General features: G+C 35.0%; 1 protein-coding gene across 1 annotated transcript; it reads left to right on the top strand.

The window, feature by feature from the left end:
• The first annotated feature begins 389 nt into the window (after window positions 1-389).
• Window positions 390-12,969, top strand: LOC117323584. Its single transcript, XM_033878891.1, has 6 exons — window positions 390-722; window positions 6,165-6,359; window positions 8,090-8,269; window positions 8,611-8,685; window positions 10,460-10,687; window positions 10,860-12,969. Exons 1-6 carry the CDS (start codon window positions 401-403, stop codon window positions 11,078-11,080), a joined length of 1,221 nt encoding a protein of 406 aa, XP_033734782.1. The 5' UTR covers window positions 390-400; the 3' UTR covers window positions 11,081-12,969.
• The last annotated feature ends 5,169 nt before the right edge of the window (window positions 12,970-18,138 follow it).

Raw genomic sequence — 18,138 nt, 5'->3', positions numbered from 1 at the left:
TTTCCGTTCTAGTTTTTTTCTTCGCAACTTCAAGACAGGAGTGGTAAGGGTGCATGTGTATTTTCATATATCTTTTTAAGAACGTGGTTGTGGCGGCAGTGGTATAAGCTGCGGGTATTTCTGGCTAGGCGACTAGGTGCACCTAGATCATGCCTGATCGGGGCACGAGTCATGAAATTGTTTTCCGTCGTCAGTTGTGTCATTATGTTATACATATGTCTCGTCGTTTAAAGCACCTAAGATTAAGTACATTATTTAAGAAATAGTTGCTGTAAATTAAGTTAAGGGCATAAACAGCATTAAAATGACTTATTGTAAATGAACATTTGAAAAAGGTTTTGAGGAGTGTTATAAGTTGGCTTACATATTCCAATTGCAGGCAATCTCTAAAGACTTCAAAATGCAAATTGATAGTCTGTCTGCACCTGCAAAGAAGTTCGACGAAGTCCATTTCAGTTTAGAAAAAGAGAGTAAAGAAACGTGGTATGATGTTTGTCCGAGATGTAAAGAGAAGGTAAACAATTATAGCATTACACAGTATCTAGGCGTAGAATGTCAAACAGAAAACAGGGAAAATCCTTTTACAAAGTCTCTACTGTACTTGACACCATATCCGTCAACTGATTGTGAGAGACAGGGTACTGGCCGAAATTCACATACATACTTTGCATACGAGTCATCAACACAGCAAAGTAACGAACTGAAACCGGCTGTTGAAAACGGTATGTATATATGATTATAAGCATGTTTTTAGATTTGAAGGTCTTTTTTCTCTTCAGTCTAAAAGTTGTAGGTGAGAAAATGATTACATTTCTATAACAACTTTCGAATGAATGAGCGGATCATGACTTTACACAAAATGTGATATACTGCCGGAAACACTTGTTTTGAATTAAATTGCATTAGTAAATAGCATATATGTATTTGTTTGCTTGTCTATAGATTTATAGATTTCGTTTTTATATAGACATCTCTTTTTTTTCAAAAAGGGACAATTACACAAGTTACACAATCTACTTTACTCTGGATACCTATGCATTTTCTATATAAATATAATTGTGTCACATGTGTTGGTGATGGCATTTGGCAATGAGCGTGGTATAATCTGCACTAAGTTAAAAATTCTAACAATCTATACTACTTTAGCACATATGCCCTTGTTCTCTGCACAGTATGACATGGGTAATGATAATGCTTTATGAGATTAATGGTGTTGGAGCTATTATGCTTGATCAAAACATTGTACTTTAAACTTGCCGTATGCCTTGAATGTATCTTACATCGTGCAATGTCTAATGAATGCCAGTAAATCAAGACCTCATAGTTACACTCATTGCTGAGATGTTCACTGATATAGCCATGTGCAAGTGACATTTGGTATGTGTCACAGGAGATTGTCCGAAGGTATTCCATGTCTAACTTTGAAAACTTACGATTATCCACATTTGCATCTAGTTTGACAAATAGTGACTTAACCCTTCTAGTAAGATTTTGCTCGTTTTTCACAATTTTAAAAAATCATGCCCAGCCAGGAGAGACTATACATGATGGCTTTGTAATTTTTGCATCATAATCGTTTCAAGAAAAAGGTCCTACTTTGTCAAGAATTTAAGCATCAGACAGGTCTACGCTCGTAAACTTCAAATAATTCCACTTCTTCAGGCTACAAAGAAAACAATCCTTCGGAGAACACTGTGTTGTGCTCAAGAGCATTTTCTCTTGGAAGATGTTCACGCTCAAGAAACTATTGAACACTAGTTACGTCTAATGCTTTAACCATGGAATGAAATGATTACAATATATACTGGAAATTGAAATGTTAACGAATGTTAACTAGCATGATAAAGTGGTATGTCCGTCTTCATGTTTACCCAGAACAACAGTAGTCCATCCTCGTGGTTACGAATGTATACATACTCGAACCAGTGCAATAGAGGACGAATAATGTGAAGAAAAAGACTCCTGCTTTGATAGCATATGTGATATCTCCAAAAGATCATTGATGATTTCCTTTGATCTTGAAGTTAGCTGGAAAGTCAACATTTCTCTGCAATTATATTCTGTGCAAATTTCAACGTCAGAGTTAAGGTCGTTCCCAATAACTTTTGATTGAAACTCCTCATGCATTATGTGCATTTGGCGTGGGAAGACTGACCATAAAACAAAACCTCTAATCGTGCGATGTTCTGCAGTGTTTCATCATCAACATCAACGTTTTGATCTTCAGGTTGCAGCTTTCGTTTCTAATCATTCTAGAAACACTTCGCACATATACCAATCTCTTGATCATCAGCAAAGTCATTGCCATCTGCTTGTAGAATATCAAGTAACTAAATGTACTTGGTCGGTGTTATGTTTCTAGCAGATCTCTTTGTTATAATGTTTCTCCTAAAGACAACTTTACCACCCGCACCTACATAACTATTTAACAGTGTGAGAATGGTACTTTATTAGGTGTTTAAAGACTTCGTTAAACGCGTTTTTTTAAATAGGATAGAAGCGCTTCATTACATTTCAAATCATGGACATGGAAGCTATTTTTTTTATTACGAAAGAAATCTAAAAGGTAATGGCAAAAACAATTCGGGTTACACATACATCAAAGCAATAAACAATACATTGAAAAAATAGTAAAACTTTGATCTTTTGACATATTGAAGGCATTCAAAATGTTATTTGCTCACCAAAAAATGACGCGTTTTTATTTATTTATTTTTTTACAAAATGCTTCAACAATAAATACTGTCTCCGTTCCCTAACTGTTTAAGTATGTTGATACTGAGTTAATGGTTCAGACTTTCCTATTTCGTTAAAATGAATAATTCATTTTTGATCTGTTTTGTAACATTATGCGTTAGTTTAGTAATTAAGTTAAGTAATTAGTTAATTATGCAAGTGAATAATCAATAAATTATGAGTTAATTGTATAGCCAAGGGAACCAACTTTGACGGCACAAAGCAATGTATCGGTGAGTGGTTTTAAAGAATAAAAACTTCTGTAGGCTTGCCCCTTTAGGAAATTAACATTGCTGGAATAAGCACATTTCAACATTTTAAAAATCGATTTTATAACAATATTGATATTGTTCATCAAAATACTAAGATTGGTGAAATGGGAATGTGCTATCTTACAGCAATGATGAGGAAAACAATTGGCATTATTAAGATGAACATTTGAACGAGGTCATTTCTGCATGTCATTGATACAATCAATAAATTACGAATTTTATTCAATATTGTCGACAGAGACGTAAAAAATACATATGCTTTACTCATAATGATGTCTTGAAATCCTATATCATTTCTGCATGTCATTGATACAATCAATAAATTACGAATTTTATTCAATATTGTCGACAGAGACGTAAAAAATACATATGCTTTACTCATAATGATGTCTTGAAATCCTATATACCGCTTATAAATTACAGTGTTAACCGAAGAAGTCCATGGAGATTATATGTTAAATGCTAATAACTGTGTTTGTTTTATTCTAACCTTTTTATCCGTACGTAAACAAACGTAAATTGTCCACAATGTTGGCAGGTTGTAGATATTTTGCTTTTGTGTGCAGAGAAAGCAAAGGGAATATTTTGAATACTAGAAAGGGCAAGCAACAATCGGATTCGGAATAGAAAGCTTTTTAAGAAGATTGCGTTAAGTTTGATCGTTGATGGATGAGGGGGTTGTGGTAGGGATGGAGATGGGGATGCTCGTGGGGCTGTATTTTGATTCTAAGAATACATTTCACATTAAACTGTTACACACATACACTTATCTTTTCACCTCTGTGTCAAGCTGAACAATAAAAATACAGGTTTAATGCTTAAATATATTTTTACATTCTAATGTTGTTTTAATGTATGACCGATTAACGAACACCACAAATCACATATCTAAACTGGCTGAATCTCCCTTGTAAACAAAACGATCAGACATCTAATGGCCCGCCAATACAATTGTTGGATCGCACAACGCAACAAACCCAATGATCATTTATGATGCATGCATTGGTTACACACCGTGCAGACATCGTGCGCACGTTGTCGCAAAATACAAATATACACAAATAGATCATACAAATTTCCACTTACTGATTTTTTCTAACATATTCGAACCCTGATTCTTGTTTTGGAGTGTGTGGTCTGTTAATTCCTCTAAAATGATATATAATCCTTCTAATAACATTCAATTAAGTATACTGATATAAAAAGTGAGGAATAGAGATACAGCCGTCAGGGATCAGGGAATAAATAAAAACACCACATGCAATACAGTTTATTGTGTTGTCGTTTATTCAGATATTCACAATGTTCGCGCTTTAAATGCTTACCCAGGTGGATTATAATACTCTTTCATATGTGTGTATGTAGGATAGGGATATTCCACCCGAGGGGTCACTAAATGTGTTGAAACCCGAGGCTTGCCGAGGGTTTTACCACATTTTGTGATCCCGAGGGTGGAATATCCCTATCCTACATACACACATAATGAAAGAGTCTTTTTCTCTCATACCACTACCAAATTTCTGGAGAAAGGGTCCCTCAGCCATCCATTTTCTTCATTTTTTTATTTTTTTTAATTTGACGTTTTTACTAAAAATACTTTTGATATTCTGAAAGATCATACCCGATTTTGGCAAACTATGTTTGCACACAAATTTCATTCCTTCTGTGCTTAAGTGAAAAAACGAATGAACAATTCGCCGATAAAAATTGCCGTAACTTGACCGACTTTTGACGTGGCAGTGATCAAATTGTCAACATCCGAGAAAAAGAAGTTCTATCAACAATACTTTGAAAAATCCAATGCTGAAATGATTTTTTACAATTTTACTTATGATTTGATTTGCCCCTCGACATATTTGATCATTTCACGGAACACATTGTACTTTGTATTGCCAAGCCACATTTTTTTTTTATAAAATACTACGTTACTACGTGACGTCACGTCACGACTGTCATTGGAATCCCATTCATACAAATGTAGTTCAAGGCTATTGAGAGTGATGTTGATCTCGATCGCCATGACGCGGCGATGTTTCTCGGGTGGTAATTTTAAATTCACTGTGATTTTGGCAACTTCATGTGTGAACCAGCGAACAGTGACTCGATACGAGTATTCGATCCTTTCTGTGACATAGGATTATATGTGTTTAACCAGTTTTCTTGATAGAATAACGAAGATAGGTCCATCGATAACGATGAAAGGCTAGGATAACAGTAAGTTTTCCTGGTTACTCTACACAAATATACAGTAGGTCCTAGACTCTGTGTTAAAGATATAATAAATATTTCTTTATATGAATATCGAGGGGTGTCATTTGTACCGAATGTTCCAAATACACGGGTTATATTACTGAGTTCAGTAGGCCTACTGACAGTAGAGTGAACAATCCAGGCCCCTGTGCTGACGGAAACGGAACCATTTCATAGGTTATGATGTTTGACATTTTCTTTTTTATAAACTTTTGTTTATTTATGGCTTTTATTCAACTTCCTATCATTGCCAGGTGATTGTGTGTGTTTGCATGTTTTTAATGGCAAATGACAAACCTGTAGGGTAGGCAAGTCTGTACTGTAACTGTAACAACAGGTCTGTAGGCCTAGTCTACTATGTTATACAGTACTGTACTGTAACGAAGTTATATTTTCGCTCAGATGAAATGTCTAATCGTTTAACCGTGTAGCCCTATTAGTTTATAGCTGATATGATATATATATTTATCTCAGAATGTGTGTATTTTTATAGTTAAATCCAACGTTTCAACCGACACCGACGATATAATAAATCTAAGGACTGTCAAATGTAAATACAAGCACACGACGTTGTAAGAGTTGTCCCCCTTGAACGTAGATTACTCTGCGCGCGTGAAATGCTATGTAAGATAGATTTATCTTACATACCTATCTTACATGGGCAAACTCTATCCAACATGGCGCGATATGAGAGAAATTCTGTATCTTTTTGTTATATGTATATATGGGGATTGAACGGTACCTTTATTGCGTTTTCGCATTCGCTACTTCTTTATGTTTGTGGAAAACATAGATCTACTTCATCTGGACGATAAATCATTGGAAAATAAGAATAAATAGACCCCTTCAACAAAAGCCATTGCTTATTGATTGGTGGTGATGTTATGAATTGTATATACTTTACAGGAAATCGGGATCATGGGGATGAGGTGAAATCACTGAAATTGAAGAAAACAAGTAGTGAATCACAAAGAAAGCGTATTCAAGATGAGATTCAAAAGCTCCAAAACGAACTGGATAAACTTCATATCAATAAAGTTGAAACAGAATCAGAATTGACGAGGACACAGGAAGAGAACAAACATCTCATAGCCTATCAAAGTAAGTCATTGTATTTGACATCCCGAAGGAATGTTCTACTTTATTCTAAGAAATGTTCGCCCTCTTGTTCAGCTCGACTAAAATCCGGCCATTCGACATTAGAGTTGCTTATTGTAGGTAAACTTTGCTGTATTGGTGGCTGTATCGTCTATTTATCTAGTGAAAAGTCACTGCAAAGTTTAAGGGTAGAGAAAGTACATTATGATAATAATCATTTTCCTTGAACACATCCATGTACACTGTTACATATCTTTATGCTGATGCATCAGCTCCTTCCCGCTTGATTCCGCCGCAACATAAATTCTTCATCTCATAAAAAACGAATAAAGCTTGAACCATATTTTATATTTACAGTGAATAAAAGAATTTACATTTAAGTTGCAGCATTAGCATTGTACAGGTACTTACTAGTCTTACTGTCGTTCGTTCTACATTTCTACAGTAATCTTATAAGGCCTGCTATATGATAAAATATATACATAATATATAATATTTGTCATTACTGATGTGATATATAAGCCATTCTTCCGAAGAGAATAATGTAGAAATTGAGTTAAAAAAAATAAAGACAAGTTACGATTCCGAACATTACAAAAACATAAATGCCTCAATTTGAAAATTTTGAAATTAAATATTCGAAAAGACTGTGGATGAAAAGATAAGCTGACACCCCCAAATAAGTTTCAAGAAAAACATTAGATCTTGTTTGAAAGGCGATTATGATGCGTAAAAACATTGGGGAACTTCGTTTGTATTTAACTGTGTTACCATTGCTTTGTTTATATTTTCTGCATGACGTTGGATGTACACAGTGTACACAAATTAGTATTATTTGAGAATCCTGAATTGCATATTAAAGTTGTCTTTAAAGAGAAAGTGTTTTAATTTTCCCACATGAATACCTATAATATACCTATACACATAATGCATGACGTCTGCTCGTGATTTGGTAACCAAAAGCTTCTTACAATTCATTGTCAATATAAGTGCAATATTGGCCACAAATACACTTATTTGTCGAATTTACAAAAGGTATTGTTAATCATGTATTGCAAAACCTTATCTTAATTGTATGCAAACATTTTTTACATAGTTTTCTCCCACGCCTATCGGCTGTTTACATTTACATGTACACATGGAGAAAATATGGAATTTCCGAACAATGTTAAATATTAGCATATCTGTTTATTCAAAATACAAAGTCTTTCGAAATAATGTAATATTGTATATAAAGATAAATGATCTATCGGGGTAATAGTCAGATCAACCTTAATGGACGAGTTGTTTGCGGACGACAAAGTGGTTCCCTATATTTTAATCTCACCATTACTAGTCCTCGGTCGGTGAGATCGAGGTTACTAAGATTTTCCTCTCCGTCCGTCTTGTACCTACGTACATACAGTTGTATCTGTTCCCACGTAGCGCCCTCCGGTCAGCACTCCAGCGACTTCTTTCCGTTACACAAATATAAAGGACTATAATATCTTGGACGAGCTCGCGTTTAAGGGTTGTTAAAAGAAATAATTGTTATTACATTTCTTTTTTTCCTTTCAGAATGTAATAAATTATATTCATCTACTAGTAGATTGTAAATAACTTATGTATACATATGGGGACAGTCAAAGATACCGATAGAAAGTCAGAAACACATTGAAGTCTATTAATGGCTTAGATTTTCATATCGATAATAAAATATGTAATTACTTTTCTGCTAAATATTTGAATGGCAGGTACCAGCGAAGAAAGACTTCGAACTTTACAAAAACGACATGACGAATTAAAATCAGAGACGAAAACTTCACAACAAGAACACGATCAAATCAAACAGACTCTGGAAGAGAAGATTAAGAGTTTGACACAGAAAAAGAAGAAAGCACAGGATGAATACATGTGTTTGAAAGCTGAGTGTGGTAAGGTCGTATTTAACTTTGAAAGTATTCATGATTTCTGATTATATATCATTACCACATGTCTGTATGTAAAACAATTCATTTAGTCTTCAGAATCATAAGTTCAGAAACATTTGCGGATTAATTTGCTTCAGCTTTTATTTATTTTGCATGGTCTTTTTATTATCATTATTATTATTTTATGATAATGTTTTTGCATTTCTAAAAGATGACAATTTAAATCAAGTTTGATGATATCACTAAATGACTATAGATTTCTGTGAAGAATACATGTATTAATGTTTGTAAAAGCCCGATAGTAGGTTCCATTAATTCACAAATTGTGCTAATATTCCATTCAGATAAGCAAAAAGAAGAACTGAGGAAGTTCAAACAACAACTCGAGGAATTGAAGAAGCCACAGAAAAAACGTGTCGGTAGGTCGATAATCGGATTGAATATTGTGTTTGTAATGTTATGGATCAACACTGTGTGTATAACATGAGGGGTACACGTGTAATGTTATGAATATAAAATGTGTGTAAAACATGATATGTACATGTGTAATGCTATTGATATACACTGTGTGTATAACATAATGTGTACATGTGTAATGTTATTAGTATACACTGTGTGTTAAACACAAGATATACACGTGTAATGCTATGGATATACACTGTGTGTTAAACACAAGATGTACACGTGTAATGCTATGGATATACACTGTGTGTTAAACACAAGATGTACACGTGTAATGCTATGGATATACACTGTGTGCATCATATGAGGTGTACACATGCCGATTTATTCCCACTAGCTGATGTTAAGCGAGAAATATTAGGAATATTTTTACCCGGCAGCATGTTTTAGTTACCTCTATCTTTGGGTGTGTGTGTTCCACATTTAGGTCATATCACACGACTGCAGATATATAGTGGCCATGTATCGCCATCTTACATTAGTCAAAGATTTCCGTGCGTCTCCACGTGTTTTTTCAGCTATTCACATGCTGTGGACATTTGTGTTTGTAAAACCCACCCCTTTTTTTATCCCACCCTTTATGTTTATTCTATAGCCAGACCTGCCATCATTTGTACACCATCTGTGTTATTACATCATTATATTCAATAAATACACTCTGTTTTTTCCATAACATCAAACATTATTCATGTTGAATAGTGATATATTGTGGACTCGCAAGAGTTCATCAGTCATTCAATAAATGACCTTTTAACAACAATATAATTTTTGTTGTCTTTAATTTGCGAGTCATCTTTTTGCAACAAACAAACTTCAGTCTCTGAACATGATACAGGCTTACACAAATAGCTGTATGCAGTATCAATTTTTTTTCCCACTAGCTGATGATAAGCGGGAATGAAAACAGGAGGAATATTTTTTCCCGATAGAATGTCTCTAGTCAACTCTACCTTATGGTCATATCACACGATGGTATATGTATAGCTGTATGAAGTATCATCTTGATATAGATAATCCGACATACCAGGTTCAACATTAAGGATTGTAATGTGGCGTAGCTCGATACCTCACGTTCGATAATCAACACTCAAAGTTTTAATGTTGTACAGCTGGAAATACGAAATTCAACATTCAAAATTTGGATATACATATACATTAGACATTCATTGGATTACTTAACGCTGTATTTCGGGGCTGTGGTGGCCGAGTGGTTAAGGTGTACCGAAACTTTATCACTAGCCCTGTACCACTGGGTTGCAATTTCGAAACCTACGTGGGGCAGTTGCCAGGTACTGACCGTAGGCCGGTGGTTTTTCTCCGGGTACTCCGGCCTTCCTCCTCCTCGAAATCCTGGCACGTCCTTAAATGACCCTGGCTGTTAATAGGACGTTAAACAAAAACAAACAAACCAAATCCCCGAATAAGCATATGCACATACAATGTACAAATGTATTCCTTTTGGCCTTTCAATGTACACTTTGATAGTAAATTGTTGACAAGCATGTACATGTACATAATACATGTAAAATGTAGTAAATTATCTGTAATGATACTATAACAGTTGGTTATATGGTGTTAAACTTTTCCGGAAAAAAATACTTGATTTGTAGACTTCTTTATGGTTAAGTTATCATGGTAGATTTAAATTGATTTCATTAGACGAGAAATAATTTTAGTGTGTGCGCTGTATTCCGTAATCATTGTGTCAAGGTTCATGTTGTGTTTATACAGTACTTGGCCTACGTAGTGAGAAAAGCGGATTGGGAAAATCTCTGGTTGATATGGTAACGAAGGGACTGACGAAGCGCCTACAAGAGAGGCTGGACATGAGCAACTTAAATTTGATGGTTTCATTTTCTCAAAATCCATCCGATGTCACTAATGGTTTCCAAATAGTCATTTGTCTGAACATGTCCAGGGTTGGTACCAATATCGCGGACAGTCTAAAGGGAATGAAAGGTAATTGGATTTTCTAAGGATACATGATATTACACATACAGATGTATTTTTTGTTAATTATCAAATAGAAACAAACTGACATTTTATAAGCTTAACAGTGATTGATAATTGTAACCATTATTATTTTTTTCAAAACTAACATTAACAGCGCCGTTGATTATTTATATTATAGTTGATAGAGACGTGTTTGTCATGGTGCTTCATCACACCAACAAGGAAAATCTTTCAGCTCTTACTCCTACAAGTCACCGCGTGACCGGAAATGAAGTGCGACAGTTAGGCGGAATTCTCGACATGGCGTTCAGCAGTGATGGTGGGCTGTACGAATGTGATCTTAACAACGTTGCTGTGGAAAAAATTGCTTCTATCCTCAGAAAATGTTTGATATTTTAAATATCGCAACCCAAAACATAAACACCAAAAAAATATGTTAGTATGGACATGGACGTATGTCAAAATAGTGTGGAGCGTATATTAGAACTCAGAACATTCCATTGTAAAGAACATGGACGTGTGGATGAGGTGTCATATAAACAGAAATAGATATATATATATATATCGTCAATATCCTCGTCAAAAGAAACAGTAACTTCTTGCTTATAATTTTATGATTGCGATGATGTGATTCCATTCATGAGACTGCTGTGGTTTCATTGAATACAATGGATACGTAAATCGATCTAGGCAATTAGTGATCTCAAGCTTTGGCTTTCATTTTTTAAAATAGGATGACGTATAATAATGAAAATCAAGCTTTGTATAAAACACTTAATAAGCATTCGATCTTTTATTAAGCCGTTGTTTAAATGACGTGTTGTAAATGTACAGGCTGGGAACTGTAATCTTTTCCAGGACCGGTGTGCACACTTTCACTTCGACCAATGATGTAGCCTTGCTTTCGCTTTGCTTATTATGCAGAACTTATGCCTAACGGTGTCCTTATGATAATCCGATATATTTAACCTCAAAATATCTTTTTAAATCTATGGTTTCCAACGAAATGGTTGCAGCACTTTTGTATAGTTGAATTTGTCTTAAGTTGTGTTTTTATTGTACTAGTCAATGATGAAAATTACGCTGTAAATCAACTCTTGAAAAGATGTAATTTGTATTGCTTATGATTTTATATGACTACAACAATTGTTTTCTTATTTAAAACAGAGATGCATATTATTAGAAATTTGAAGTTATTTGCACTTTAATTATTTAATTGATATCAGTGAAATATTTTTCCGGGTAATGTGTAATGCATTCGTATCCCTGCCACCTTACACGAAATGAGGAATAACAAAAGCAAGTGTAAAGTGAGGATATCACGTGTTTATTGTTAATGGCAGTAAAAAGGAGTGGATATATCAAATTAGATTTTGAATAAATACCTAATGATTTATCTAAGGTATGGCACTTCCAAAACCCATCAAACAATAATCGCTACGAACAAATATATCTAACTGATCCTAATATCGTTAAGATCAACATATAATACAAAAGGAAAGGGGACAATCGATTATCTTACGGCAAAATCAGTATTGTTTTTGTTTGTTTTTGTTGTTGTTATTTTTTTTTCGATTAAATGATTGGTTAATCCGTAAATATCCCGGAATGAAATCATTTTGATAATAATATACATTCCAGTTTTAAATGTACATATGGGTGAGAAAAAAAGGATGATCTCTGTTATTATTTGATGATATACATTCGTCTTGGTTTCAATCAATTGATCTCTTAATATGTTTAGAGACTAAAAACAACCCCTTTAGTATCGAAACAAGACCTTAGCGATCTTCTAATTCGAAAGTGCTATAATTTCTTTTATGTAGATTAGCATATAAATCAAGATACATGTATATGTAACATGCAAGTATATTTGTTTACTCATTAGACAATATTGAAAAGTAAAATGTAACAATTACGAGCCGAACATATAGAATGCGTGGCCTGTGTCATATCTTTGGACGTGTTTGAAGTAGAAAATGCTTGTATCAAGCTCAGTCTACTGGGATGTTCTGAACCTTTATTTCGATTTTTATTTTAGAATCAGGCTTAAACTAAGAAAACTTCAGTGACACAAAAGTCTAACGCATTAAAAAGACTCATTTGCGTGTGAGGGATTAATGTTGTTTACAGATGAACACTGTAGTTATCAAAAAGACTTTCCTTTATATATTTGATATATTAAGACAGTTTCAATTCTTATATGAAAATGAAGTGCTCTGTTTTTAGTTATTCTAGGACCGCCAAATGTTTTAGCGATTGTTAATAAATATCATAGCAAAAGTGTTTACAAGGTGTTATTTTTATTTTGTTTTATTTCCGTTTAGTTACCTGGTAGGACTTATACCGTTGACCAAAAACGATAAAAACAAACAAGCAAGTACACAAGGCAGCTGATCCATGAAGATTGATGCTGCCGCAAAGCAATCCACAAACGACGGGAGAAATTTAAATATATTTACTTTTAACATATTATATTGTAAAACGGTTGACAAAAGGATTAGACACAGGTTATTGCAAATTAATTATATCAATTTTAGATACATAAAAGTTGTCCTTGTAAAATAACTGACTCGACTATATGAATAATCCAAGCAAACTTTTAATACCATCCTGCCATCTAGTATGAGAAATGTTGACCAAGTCATAGTTGATCCATGGAAGAAAGTGATTCCATCACACCATCCATTTACGGGGGGAAATGTGACATTAAACGAAAATATTGTTCCAATTTAAAGTTTAAGGTCAAAACAATTTAAATAGTTATGTATGCATAACATTCACAAAAGAGTTCATACTATCTGTACCGTATGTGAAAGGCCATTTGATTTATAATTTATAATTATGTACAACATTCCATTGAAAACTATACGTGAATGAATTGCTATATTTCCTTTGTGTTAATTATGATGTATACTGATTTAGGATTAATATTTTCTTCATTGTTATAACTGATCTGTATCCACCGTCGGGACCGTTTGAAGATGGCGGCTAATCAAGATGTTGTTTTTTAAACGTTAAATACATTTTAAGATATGATAATCTTAAATAAACCAATCGTACAAGAGACTATTACAAACGAATGTCCCAACAATGCATTTGTAGCAGCTTTGTTTTCATTTCCAACCGTTCACAGTCGTAAATCGTAAAGTGTCCCAACCAGACTGGTTCAAATTCAGGTCATACAATGAAATTTCATCTTTCTGCTTAATTATAAATGCGATTAAACCCAATGTAGTTCGAAATAATTATTGTGTAGCAAGGCTACTTAGACGTAAGCTGATATCTAATAACAATGCATTTTTTTCAGCTTTAAGACCATATTTTTTGAAAACATTTAAGGTCAAATTTCGGCCTTCTGCTCTACTCAGATATCCCACAAATCAACTCCGCTGCTTCTTTCAAGGGCAATATAATGGGGGAAAATTATCCAACATAAATATATTTGAAAGCTCATCTTCGAGTCTTTTGATAAGCCGACTTCTTTGAACTTTTTTTTTTTTTTTTTTTTTTGCAGCTCAAGCTACAGTACGGTGGTACTATATAAGTGTAATTGCATTATTCTACTAATAACATCTTATTTAGAAGAGAATAGTAGTAAATTTTGGCACGTATCATTACTGCCTTAGTCCGCGATCGTCATCTTTAACTTTATCCTTCAAAAATCATCACTATACCTACATATATAACATGACTTCTTATGATGATAAGAAATGCATTAGGATCTGTCGACTTTTCGGTTCAAATTCAAATGATGCGCCTTGACAGGTGTAGAACACAGGTTTATTTGTTGCACTTCTATACATATATAGTTATTTTTTATAAGATACTCACTTGATGACAGTTAGCCCAGCATTAAAATTAGTGTAACTGTAGAATAAATCCTTACCGTGGTGATAATTGAACTTTCTGACATCCAGATGTATTCCGTATGGTGTTCGAAATAACATCTACCAGTTGCAATACAGAATTAAACATCCGCCTCAAATTTACCATAATTGTCGATAGGACGATAAACATTTATACCATGAGACAATAAACTTTTATAGCATGAGACTATTGGGGGGAAAATGTATTATACTATCAAATGCATTACATCCATATCATCCGTTCCTAGATAGTTTGAAAGTTTAAGTTCCTGTCGTCTTAACCCGCCAATACACGTTAGTACAGGTATGAAAAAATAACTAATTGAAGTTTGGAAAACAAACGATTAGATTCAGAAGAATCACGTATAATCCATTATACCGGCACTTTTGCTTCTTTTATTTACACTTGTTAAAATATACTGAAACGAAAAAGAAACGCAACATGGAAAATTGTGATTAATTTTGTATTAAATATACATATCTGTATAAAAATCGCGGAAATAAACATGCACCCTGCCTAACACCCATACCAATCTTCAAAATCACCCAAGTGTGACTAGAGACCTATGCACTTCCGGCGCGGTAAAAACATCAAAAACCGTGCCTGTACAAACATATGCGTTCTTTTTTCATTCAAACCAGTATCAATTCATCACTAACATTGAGCCACATCATCGCCAATACTTTTGCAAACAATAATTCCTTTTACAATTATGCCACGGTTATCAAAGGTTGATAGAGGACGTGCTATAGCGATGCTTCTGGCAGGGAACACGCAACTTCACGTCGCTCGACAATTCAGAGTTCACAAATCGACTATTAGTCGATTAGTTTCACGTCTTAACGCAACAGGAAGAGTCGATGACCAGCCGAGATCAGGACGTCCACGCGTAACGTCGCGACGTCAAGACCGGGTTCTTAGGTTGGCACACCTGCGTAACAGGAGATTAACGGCCGCTGAAACGGCAAGGAATACGATTGGTAATCATAACCGTCGAATTCATCCCCAAACAGTGATCAACAGACTGCGTGAGGCTAATTTGCGTGCAAGGCGACAGTACGTTGGTTTACCACTAACACCGCAACGTCGAGCACGTCGTATGCAATGGGCAACGGCACATATGCCCAGACGTTTTCCTATGAGACGTTGGAGGTCTATGCTCTTCACCGATGAATCTCGATTCACGTTATTTCGAGCAGATGGCCGTCAACGTGTGTACCGGCGTCGAGGCGAACGTTTTGCTGACGCCTGTGTTTTGGAACACGACCGATTTGGGGGTGGATCAGTTATGGTTTGGGCGGGAATCTCCCATGGTTTGAAGACGCCTTTGGTGATAGTCAATGGGAATTTAACGGCCGTACGCTATCGGGATGAGATCCTTAGGCCCCATGTTGTGCCGTTTGTTAGGCAGCATCATCTAACCTTTCAGCAAGATAACGCGAGACCACACGTTGCAAGAGTCTGTAGAGACTTTCTTGCGACACAGAACATTGTTCCTATAGATTGGCCTCCATATAGCCCCGACCTGTCCCCAATCGAGCATTTGTGGGATGAATTAGACAGAAGAATTCGAAATCGCCGTAACCCCCCAAATACCCTCCCTCAGTTAGCAAATGCACTCGTCCAAGAAAGGAATAACATTCCAATACGGAAAGTCAATGCCCTGATGAACTCAATGCAACAAAGAATTAGAGATGTGATAACTGTTCGAGGAGGACACACACGATATTAGGGCACGGTTTCAAAACTGCTGCCATTTCAACTTGGATTCACGTAGGGTACTACCAATCATGACCTTCTAGCAAAGTGACCTGTTCTTAAAAATCTCTAAACATTTAAAGGATGTTACATCAATATTCAATATTAACTATTACATATGAAATTTAAACATAATGCTCACAAGTATTATTTTATTAAACCTACAATTTGAAGTTGCGTTTCTTTTTCGTTTCAGTATATTCCTATATTTGGTTTCGATTCACTTCCTTTAGTCATACACACATTCAGGTATGCGTAAAGGTGTGTGTGGTTTTGTGTGTACACAAAGTGAAGAAAACGAAAGTAGAAAAATATAAACCCAAGTGTTTTCCAGTTTCGATATCGCAGTGTATGGATTGAACATAGAACCTGCGTTCAGGTTTAAATATTACATTTTTTGCGTTGAAGAAGACTACACATATCACTGTATACAACAGTCATGGCAGCCTACCAACGGTCCCTCACCCAATTCATACCGGTGTACACAGCTTCGCCTCGGGCAGTTATGAAGGTATGTTATCGGTGTGTATGGTACATGGAGCTGTGTGTTATCAGTGTGTATGGTACATGATGTTATGTATAATCAGTGTGTATGGTACATGATGTGATGTGTTATCAGTGTGTATGGTACATGATGTTATGTGTTATCAGTGTGTATGGTCCATAATGTTATGTGTTATCAGTGTGTATGGTCCATGAAGTTGTGTGTTATCAGTGTGTATGGTACATGATGTTATGTGTTATCAGTGTGTATGGCACATGATGTTATGGGTAATCAGTGTGTATGGTACATGATGTTATGTGTAATCAGTGTGTATGGTACATGGAGTTGTGTGTTATCAGTGTGTATGGTACATGATGTTATGTGTAATCAGTGTGTATGGTACATGATGTTATGTGTTATCAGTGTGTATGGTCCATGGAGTTGTGTGTTATCAGTGTGTATGGTACATGAAGTTGTGTGTTATCAGTGTGTGTGGTACATGATGTTATGTGTTATCAGTGTGTATGGTACATGGAGTTGTGTGTTATCAGTGTGTATGGTACATGGAGTTGTGTGTTATCAGTGTGTATGGTACATGGAGTTGTGTGTTATCAGTGTGTATGGTACATGATGTTATGTGTTATCAGTGTGTATGGTACATGGAGCTGTGTGTTATCAGTGTGTATGGTACATGGAGTTGTGTTATCAGTGTGTATGGTACATGATGTTATGTGTTATCAGTGTGTATGGTACATGATGTTATGTGTTATCAGTGTGTTTAGTACATGGAATTGTGTGTTATCAGTGTGTATGGTACATGATGTTATGTGTTATCAGTGTATATGGTACATGATGTTATGTGTTATCAGTGTGTATGGTACATGATGTTATGTGTTATCAGTGTGTATAGTACATTAAGTTATGTGTTATCAGTGTGTTTAGTACATGGAATTGTGTGTTATCAGTGTGTATGGTACATGATGTTATGTGTTATCAGTGTGTATGGTACATGATGGTATGTGTTATCAGTGTGTATGGTACATGATGTTATGTGTTATCAGTGTGTATGGTACATTGAGTTGTGTGTTATCAGTGTGTTTAGTACTTCGAATTGTGTGTTATCAGTGTGTATGGTATATGATGTTATGTGTTATCAGTGTGTATGGTACATGATGTTATGTGTTATCAGTGTGTATGGTACATGATGTTATGTGTTATCAGTGTGTATGGTACATGATGTTATGTGTTATCAGCGTGTATAGTACATTAAGTTGTGTGTTATCAGTGTGTATAGTACATGGAATTGTGTGTTTTCAGTGTGTATAGTACATTAAGTTGTGTGTTA

Source organism: Pecten maximus, chromosome 3, assembly GCF_902652985.1.
Source record: "Pecten maximus chromosome 3, xPecMax1.1, whole genome shotgun sequence".
In the NCBI taxonomy this organism is placed as follows: Eukaryota; Metazoa; Mollusca; class Bivalvia; order Pectinida; family Pectinidae; genus Pecten; species Pecten maximus.
This window is presented reverse-complemented; position numbering and strand designations above follow the sequence as displayed.